The sequence below is a fragment of the Otolemur garnettii genome, unplaced genomic scaffold, assembly GCF_000181295.1.
Source record: "Otolemur garnettii isolate 467f Iridium unplaced genomic scaffold, OtoGar3 scaffold00074, whole genome shotgun sequence".
NCBI classification, from domain to species: Eukaryota; Metazoa; Chordata; class Mammalia; order Primates; family Galagidae; genus Otolemur; species Otolemur garnettii.
In genome coordinates, this window is record NW_003852469.1 from 6,155,583 (window position 1) to 6,164,938 (window position 9,356).

The 9,356-nt window shown below is 42.5% G+C and overlaps 1 protein-coding gene across 1 annotated transcript in view; it reads left to right on the forward strand.

The window, feature by feature from the left end:
- The window catches only part of LOC100960488 (tumor necrosis factor receptor superfamily member 10A), a 23,748-nt gene that overhangs the window by 3,998 nt on the left and 10,394 nt on the right, over window positions 1-9,356 (forward strand). The window contains exon 2 of the mRNA XM_023515601.1: window positions 3,722-3,824. Within this exon, the coding sequence (XP_023371369.1) occupies window positions 3,722-3,824 (103 nt within the window). The remainder of the gene's footprint in view (window positions 1-3,721; window positions 3,825-9,356) is intronic.

Genomic DNA, 9,356 nt, shown 5'->3' on the forward strand with positions numbered 1-9,356 from the left:
CCAGGAGTTGGAGGTTGCTGTGAGCTGTGAGGCCATAGCACTCTACCCAGGGGAATAGCTTGAGGCTCCGTCTCAAAAAAAAAAAAAAAAAAAAAAGAAAATTGTAGTTCAGTTGATCTTTTCTATTGTTTTTTCAAGTCTCTATTTTATTTATTTTTGTTCTGATATATATATATACACACACTTTTGTATGTGTATGTATGTGTATGTATTTGTATGTGTATGTATGTTCTGATACATATATATACACACACTTTTTTTTTCTTTTTTTTTGAGACAGAGTCACCCTAGGTAGAGTGCTGTGGCATCATAGTTCATAGCAACTTCAAACTCTTGGGCTTGAACAATTCTCTTGCCTCAGCCTCCCGAACAGGCACCAGCCACCATTCTTGGCTAATTTTTCTATTTTTTGGTCTTGTTTTTGTTCAGGCTAGTCTCGAACTCCTGAACTCAAGCCATCCACTCGCCTCGGCCTCCCAGAGTGCTGGGATTCAAGGCAAGAGCTACTGGCCTTATTCTGATCTTTATTATTTTTTCCTTCTGCTAACTTTGGGCTTAGTGCATCTTATTTTTCTATATCTTTGAGCCAGTACTTTAAATTGTTTATTTGAGATCTTTTTTTTTTTAATGGGGTATTTATTGCAGTTTCCTAAGTTTGGTGTGTCTTGTTTTCATTTCCGTTTTCTAAAGATACTTTGCAATTTCCAATTCAATTTTCTTCACTGACTCATTGGTCATTCAGAAGCTTGTTTATTCAAGTCCATTTCTTAACTAGGTTGTTTGCTTTTTGTGATTGTGATTGATGAGATGGAATTCTTTATACATTTTAGATATTAACCCCTTATCAGATACATACTCTGCAGTTGTTTTTCCGATTCTGTGCGTTGCTCTCTCACCCTGTGGGTTATCACTGGATGTACAGATTTTTAAACTTTTTCCTTAGTCCCACTTATCTACTCTTCTCGTATGTTGCCTGTTTTTGATGTCATACAAGAAATCATTGCCACGTCCAAGGTCATAAAGAGTTGCTTCTCTTTTTTTTTTTTGAGACAGAGCCTCAAGCTGTCCCCCTGGGTAGAGTGCTCTGGCATCACAGCACACAGCAACCTCCAACTCCAGGGCTCAAGTGAGTCTCCTGCCTCAGCCTCCCAAGTAGCTGGGACCACAGGCGCCCACCATAACGCCCGGCTATTTTTTGGTTGCAGCCGTCATTGTTGTTTGGCCGGCCCGGGCTGGATTCGAACCTGCCACCTTGGGTATGCATGGCTGGCGCCTTAGCCACTTGAGCCACAGGCACCGAGCCTGAAGAGTTGCTTCTATGTTTTCTTCTAAGAATTTTACAGTTTTCACTGTTGTGTTAGATTTTTTGATCTGTTTTTAGTTTATTTTGAGTTAATTTTTATATAAATGTACAATAAGGGTATAAGCTCATTATTTCCTTATGAGTCAATATCTAAATTTTCCCCAAAATAATTATTTGAAAAGATTGTCCTTTCCCTATTAAATATCTTTTGTACTCCTTATTAAATACCCTTTGTACCTTTGTCAAAAATCATTTGACTATATATAGTCATGTACCACATAACAACATGTTTTGGCCAATGGATATATACAATGGTGGCCTTATATGATTATAATGGCATAATTTTACTGGACCTTTTCTTTTCTTTTTTGAGACACAATCTTACTTTGCTGTCAAACTCCTGAGTTCAATCTATCCTCCAGCCTTTTAAGCCTCCCGAGTGGTTAGGACTTACAGGCACCTGCCACGATGCCTAGCTAACTTTTTTTTTTTAGTAGAGATGGGCCTTACTCTTTTTTGGGGGGGAGGGACAGAGTCTCACTATGTCACCCTTGGTAGAGTGCTGTGGCATTACAGCTCACAGCAACCTCAAACTCTTGGGTTTAAGCGATTCTCTTGCCTCAGCTTCATAAGTAGCAGGGACTATAGGGACCTGCCACAATGCCCAGCTATTTTTTTTTTTTGTTGTTGTTGTTGCAGTTGTCATTGTTGTTTAGCAGGCCCAGGTGGGGTTTGAACCCACCAGCCTCGGTGTATGTGGCCAGTGCCCTAACCACTTAGCTATGGGCACCAAGCCGGGCCTAACTCTTGCTCAGGCTGGTCATGAACTCCTGAGCTCATGTGATCCTCCCACCTTGGCCTTCTAGAGTGCTAGGATTGTAGGTGTGACCTACCACGCCCAGCCCTGTATCTTTTCTATTTTTAGATATGTTTAGACACCCAAATACCATGTAACCATGGTGTTACAATTGTCTGCAGTATTCAGTACAGTAACATGCCACACCGGTTAACAGCCTGGGAATAATAGTCTAGACCACATAGCATAGATATGTAGCAGGCTATACCTTCTAGGTTTGTGTAAGTACAATCTATGGTGTTTATACAACAACAGAATTGCCTAACGTCTCATTTTTCATAGCATATCCCTGTCATTAAGCAAAATATGACTGTACATCAGCATTCATGTCTGGGCTCTTCTATTTTTTTTATTGTTTTTTTTTAATAGGCCCAGGCTTCATTTGAACCCACCAGCCCTGCTACGCCTTTTGGTCTATATATTAGGCACCTTTTTAAAAAATCAGATCATTATTTAACGTTTGATTTTAGATTCAAATGTTTTCAAAGTTTACATATAGTGTATTCCTGATTTGTAAAAACGTTTTGTGTGTGTATATCTGAGAGAGAGAATATTCATATGTGTGGTCCAATAGTAGAACTACATGAGACAAAATATTAATGGCTGCTACCTCTAGTTGAGAAGATCACATGTAGTTTTTGCATTCCTCTAAAAACTTTACTTGCCGGCTTGGCGCCTATAGCTCAACCGGCTAAGGCGCCAGCCACGTACACCTAAGGTGGCGGGTTCGAATCCCCAGCCCGGACCCGCCAAACAACAACGACGGCTGCAACCAAAAAATAGCCGGGCGTTGTGGCGGGCGCCTGTGGTCCCAGCTACTTGGGAGGTGGAGGCAGGAGACTCTCTTGAGCCCAGGAGTTGGAGGTTGCTGTGAGCTGTAATGCCACGGCACTCTGCCCAGGGGGACAGCTTGAGGCTCTGTCTCAAAAAAAAAAAAAAAAACTTTACTTGCCCACTTTTCTGGAATAAACTCTTTTTTTTTGTTTTAGAGACAGTTTCACTTTGTTGCCCTTGGTAGAGTGCTATGGCTTCACAGCTCACTGCCACCTCCAGATCTTGGTCTTAGGCGATTCTCTTGCCTCAGCCTCCTGAGTAGCTGGGACTACAGGCGCCTGCCACAACACCTGGCTATTTTTTTTTGCTGTTTGGCTGGGGCCGGTTTTGAACCCGCCACCCCTCAGTATATGGGGCCAGCGCCCTCTTCACTAAGCCACAGGTGCCACCCTGGAATAAACTTTTTTTTTTAAAATAATGACAGATAAGGTTAAAGACGAGTTTTTTTTTGTTTTTGGCCAGGGCTGGGTTTGAACCCGCCACCTCCAGCATATGGGCCGGCGCCCTACTCGTTTGAGCCACGGGCACTACCAAAGACGTTTTTCAAGTATGTTACTTGGCTAGCCCTGAAATATGAAAGGATAAACATACAGAATGTTTGCGAGTTTCCTGCTGGAAAAAAATTCTGTTTAGTTGGGGGAGCCTGGAGTGAAAGGAATGTAAGATGGATCCTGGGAGGGGTGAGAGTCTGGAAGCCACTAATGTCTGTCCCTGTTTCAACCCCACAGGTCCTAGTTGACTCTGCCCCCATCATCCGTAATGAGATTCCCCGGCACAGACCTGCCCTCCAGCAATGGAGTCACAAGCTCATGGACGGTTTATGTCCACCAGGTACATTGTTTGATTCTTACTTCTGGTTCCCTGTTTCCTTGAGCTTTCAGCCTTCTGCTTTCTCAGAGCCTGGTTCTTTTTTTTTAATTTTCTGAATATTTTATTGGCATGAAAGCTTTTTTTCTCTGTCATAAGCTTTTCACGTAATTAACCAATAGAAAATGTTTAATAAATAATGAACACTGACAATTTTTTACCGAGCTATATTAGCCAAACAATAGTTATAATGGTGTTTTTTTAATTAAATCATAGCTGTGTACATTAATGCAATCACGGGGTACAGTGTGGTGTTTTCATACACAATTTAAAATACTCTCATCAAACTGGTTAACATAGCCTTCATGGCATTTTCTTAGTTATTGAGTTAAGACATTCATACTCTGCTTTTAGAAAGATTTACTTGTACCCTTGTAAGATAAACCATAGAGGTGACCCCACCAATCACCCTCCTTCCACCCATCCATCCCCCTCCCTCTCCCTCTCCTACCCCCCTCCCCATATTCTAAGGCTATAATTAGGTTATAGCTTTCTTATGAAAGCTATAAATTAGTTTCAAAATAGGGCTGTGTAGATTAGATATTTTTTCTTCCATTCTTGAGATACTTTGCTAAGAAGAACATTTTCCAGTTCCATCCATGTAAACATGAAGGAAGTAAAGTCTTTCTTTACTTCCCTTTCTTTAGGGTTTATACAACCCTTTCTTTAGGGTTGCATAATATTCCATGGTGTACATATACCACAATTTATTGATCCATTCGTGGGTCGATGGGCACTTGGGCTTCTTCCATGACCTAGCAATGATAAATTGGCCTGCAATAAAGATTCTGATACAAATATCTTTGTTATAATGTGATTTTTGGTCTTCTGGATATATACCTAATAAAGGAATTATAGGATCAAATGGCAGGTTTACTTTTAGTTCTCTAAGTGTTCTCCAGATGTCTTTCCAAAAGGAACGTATTAGTTTGCATTTCCACCAGCAGTGTAGGAGTGTTCCCTTTTCTCCACATCCATGTCAGCATCTCTGGTTTGGGGATTTTGTGATCAGAACCTGGTTCTTTAATGCACAGGGAGTTTCTGGGTGTCTTGTGTGAGTCAGGCGCTGTGCTTGTGGAAGGGCAGGAGGCCCTGAGCTTCTGGAGCCTGCCTTCTGGGATGTGATGAATGTAACAGTTATACAGGCCTGACAGAGACCTTGAGGGATCGTTGAATAGGGCAGAAAAGGGGTTGGTGAGGGATGGTGACAGTGGGCTGGTATCCCAAAATAGGCAAGACCAGCAGTGCAGAGAGCCTGGATGGGCACCTCTTGGATGAATGATCCCACGCAGTGACTACCTTGGGGGGAAGGGACTGGGGGAGGCTGAGCAGGCAGGAGGCTGCTGGGATGAGTGGAAGGTGGAGAGGTCGGGGGACAAGTAGGAGAAAGTTGGCTCCTATTTTGTGAGTGATTCATATTGCTGGGAAGTTTTCAGCAGAGGCTGCCAGGATCCTATTTGCGTTTTTAGTGCTTGTTCCTGGATTGAGGGAGACAAGACAGGACACAGGTGGAGGGCCCTGTGGAGGACCACTCCCCTGGGCATACTGTGCAGTGATATGTCAGCCCCAGGAGAGGCTTACAGCAACCTCCAACTCCTGGACTCAAGTGAGTCTCCTGCCTCAGCCTCCCAAGTAGCTGGGACCACAGGCGCCCGCCACAATGCCCCACTATTTTTGGGTTGCAGCCATCATTGTTGTTTGGCAGGCCCAGGCTAGATTCGAACCCGCCACCTTAGGTGTATGTGGCTGGCGCCTTAGCCGCTTGAGCCACAGGCACCGAGCTGGTTCACTGTCATGTTAGTATCATCGTATTTGCGTCACATTTGTTACGCACATGTGAGGCAGGAATATGTCCCCTGTTGTGCAAGGGCTTCTGGAGCTGGTAAGAGTGCTCTGCAGTGATTTTTAAAAAACATTTACACATTTGCATTTTATGACTGGGCAAGTAGGAAAGGCTGCCTCTCCCTCATTGCACAGGAAGGCGTGGCAAGGGTCAGAACGTGGAGAAGGAAGAGTCCAGGCCAATGCAGCCACACATATTGAACTGTCACTGTGTCTGTTGTACGTGGTCCAGGATTGAGAGGCGGGACCTGGAGGAGAAAGAAAGACCCTGGATTTATGTGGGGTGCGCTGTCGACATCTGAGGATGGATTCTGTGCAGGCAGTGAGGACAAGTGAGGCACCAAATCCGACTGCTTAGGGCGAATTGGGCCTTAGGAGACAGTTCGTGTAGCAGGGACTGCAGTACACATTTGGGGACTCTAGCACATAGGTGATTCTTGAAGCCCCAGTCTTGTGGAGGTCCCCTGGAAGGGAACTATATAGATGAAGAGGAGGGGGCACAAGGACCTGGGCATGGAGATGTCGGTCAACGTGACAGGTTAGCGAAAGGGCTGGGAAGGAGCTGTCCATGGAGCTTGTAGCTCAGAAAGGGAGATGCTTCCTTCCGCAGAGAGTAGGCACCAGAGCGCATGCCAGAGCTACATGTGCTGAGCCAATTTCAGTCCTTTCCATGACATTGTTAGAAGTAAAATTGGAATTATAGCTGATTATAAACTATTAAAATATTCTCCGTGCCTGTAGCACAGTGGTTATGGCACCAGCCGCAAACAACAAGGCTGACCAGTTTGAACCTGGCCTGGGCCAGCTAAATAACCATGACAACTGTGACAAAAAATAGCCGGGTGTTGTGATGGGTGCCTGTAGTCCCAGCTACTTGGGAGGCTGAGGCAAGAGAATCTCTTAAGCCCAGGAGTTGGAGGTTGCTGTGAGCTGTGATGCCATGGCACTCTACCCAGGGTGACAGCTTGAGGCTCTGTCTCAAAAAAATAAAAAGATTAAAAAAAATAAATTTTTATAATAATCTCAAAAAGAGTTTCATTTACGAAAGGTTACAAAGGTCATGTGAATTAAAAGGTACTTAAGTTCTTTCTCGTGTTCTTGATTAAAGATTTAAGTATTTTTTAAGCCAATTAATTAGGGCTCCTTGACATTGACAGTGGCATTACATATACATGACATATGGCACATGTAAACATAGAGACATATATGAGTAGACATTTTTAGATGAATCAAGGCAAAAAGGTTGTGATTTGAAAACTTAGAGCAGCACATGAAGAGAAGGAAGAAGTTGTGGCTTTTCAGAAGTTGGAGGAAGGAAGCTATAAGGTCTATTTTTAGTGGACGGGATAACTGGAAAGTTATAAAGGGTGAGAAAAAGAACTTTACCGCCTAGTGAATTTGAGGAACTGTGGAATAATACATAGGCGGGGGTTGGGGGGCGGCTGTGTTTTATTTTTTTATTTTAATGATGGAGAAAGGAAAGAGAAATAGAGGTTTTTAAAATTTAGGAAGAGGCTCAGTGCCTGTAGCTCAGTGGTTAGGGTGCCAGCTACTGACATGGGGGCTGGTGGGTGCAAACCCGGACTGGGCCTGCTAAATAACAATGACAATGGCAACAACCACAAAAATAGCCAGGCATTGTGGCGGGTACCTGTAGTCCCAGCTACTTGGAGGCTGAGGCAAGAGAATCACTTAAGCCCAAGAGTTTGAGGTTGCTGTGAGCTGTGATAGCACAGCACTCTACCTAGGGTGACATAGGGAGACACTCGCTCAAAAAAAAAAGAAAGAAAATTTAGGCAGAACAGAGGAGATGGTGTTGGTATTTGCTAGAATTAACTTGCTTACTTTGTCAGAGATTTAGTTGCTTAAGGCCATGCTGGTGTGATGAAGTTGAGTCCATTCGTGCTGTCTTAGGCATGTGCTCTTAAAACCCCCATCTTGGTAAAAAAAATAAATAAGAAGAGGATTTGTATACCTAAAGTACTGTAATATTGTGCTATTAACTGACTTGTGTCCCCCATAATCCGTATGTGAAAGCCTTTCCACCTAATACGATGGTATATGGAGATGGTGTCATTGGGAATTAATTAGGTTTAGATGAGGTCAGGAGGGTAGAGCCCTCGTGATGGGATTAGCGCCCTTTTAAGAAGAGACACCAGACAACTTGCTTGTGCATGTTCTTTCTTTCTTCACATGTTCAAAAAGAAAGGTCTTATAAGCATATAGGAATAAAGTGGCTGCCTCCAGAACTGTAAGAAATAAATGTCTGTTGTTTAAGCCACTTAGTTTGTGGTTACTTTTTTATAGCAGCCCAAGTAGACTATGGCATGCTGGCATTTATATTTACCTACATAACTACCTTTTCTTGTGTTTTTTATTTCTTCATATAGCTTTAAGCTGCTGTCTAATGTCATTTCATTTCAGCCTGAAGAACACCCTTTAACATTTTACAGTACTATGCAGCCCTAAAGAAAGATGGAGACTTTACCTCCTTCATGTGTACATGGATGGAGCTGGAAAATATTCTTCTTAGCAAAGTATCTCAAGAATAGAAGAAAAAGTATCCAATGTACTCAATCCTACTATGAAACTAATTTATAGCTTTCATAGGAAAGCTATAACCCAATTATAGCCCAAGAATATGGGGAAAGGGAAGAGGGAGGGGAGGGGAAGGGGGAGGATGGGTGGAGGGAGGGTGATTGGTAGGATCACGCCTACGGTTCATCCTATAAGGGTACATGTGAAGCTCTCTAAATGTAGAATATAAATGTCTTAACACAATAACTAAGAAAATGACATGAAGGCTATGTTAACCAGTTGGATAAAAGTATTTCAAATTGTATATAGAAACAGCACATTGTACCCCATGATAGTATTAATGTACACAGTTATGATTTAATAAAAGAAAAACATTTCACAGGGCAGGTCTACTAGTAATGTACTCCATTAGTTTTTGTTTATCAGGAATGCCTTAATTTCACCTAATTCTTGAAAAATAGTTTTGCTGGATATAGAATTATTGGTTGAAAGATTTGTTCCCCCCAACATTTTAAATACATTGCTCACTGTGTTATAGCGTATATGATTTCTAATGAGAAATCAGTTGACAGCCTTATTGAGGTTACCTAGTACATACTGAGTGGGTTACTTGCTGGTCTCAAGATTTCACGTTTGCTGGCTGGACATGGTGGCTCACACCTGTAATCCCAGTACTCTGGGAGGTTAAGGCAAGTGGATTGCCTGAGCTTACAGATTGGAGACCAGCCTGAGCCACAGCGAGACCCCCATCTCTAATGGGCATTGTGGCAGCGCCTGTAGTCCCAACTACTTGGGAGGCTGAGGCAGGAGAATCACTTAAGCCCAAGAGTTTGAGGTTGCTGTGAGCTATGACACCATGGCACTCTACTGAGGATGACAAAATGAGACTGTATCAAAGAAAAAAATAGATTTTATGTTTGTGTTTGGCTTTTGTCCATTTGACAACAATGTTTGTTGGTCTTGTTCTCCTTGAATTTAACCTGCTTGAAGATCATTTAGCTTCTTGGGTGTATAGATAATTCTTTTCCAAAAGTTGTGTGCCTGCTTGTTAAATTTATTCCTAAATGTTTTATTCTTTTTGAGCCAAATGAAATTGTTTTCTTTTTTTTTTTTTTT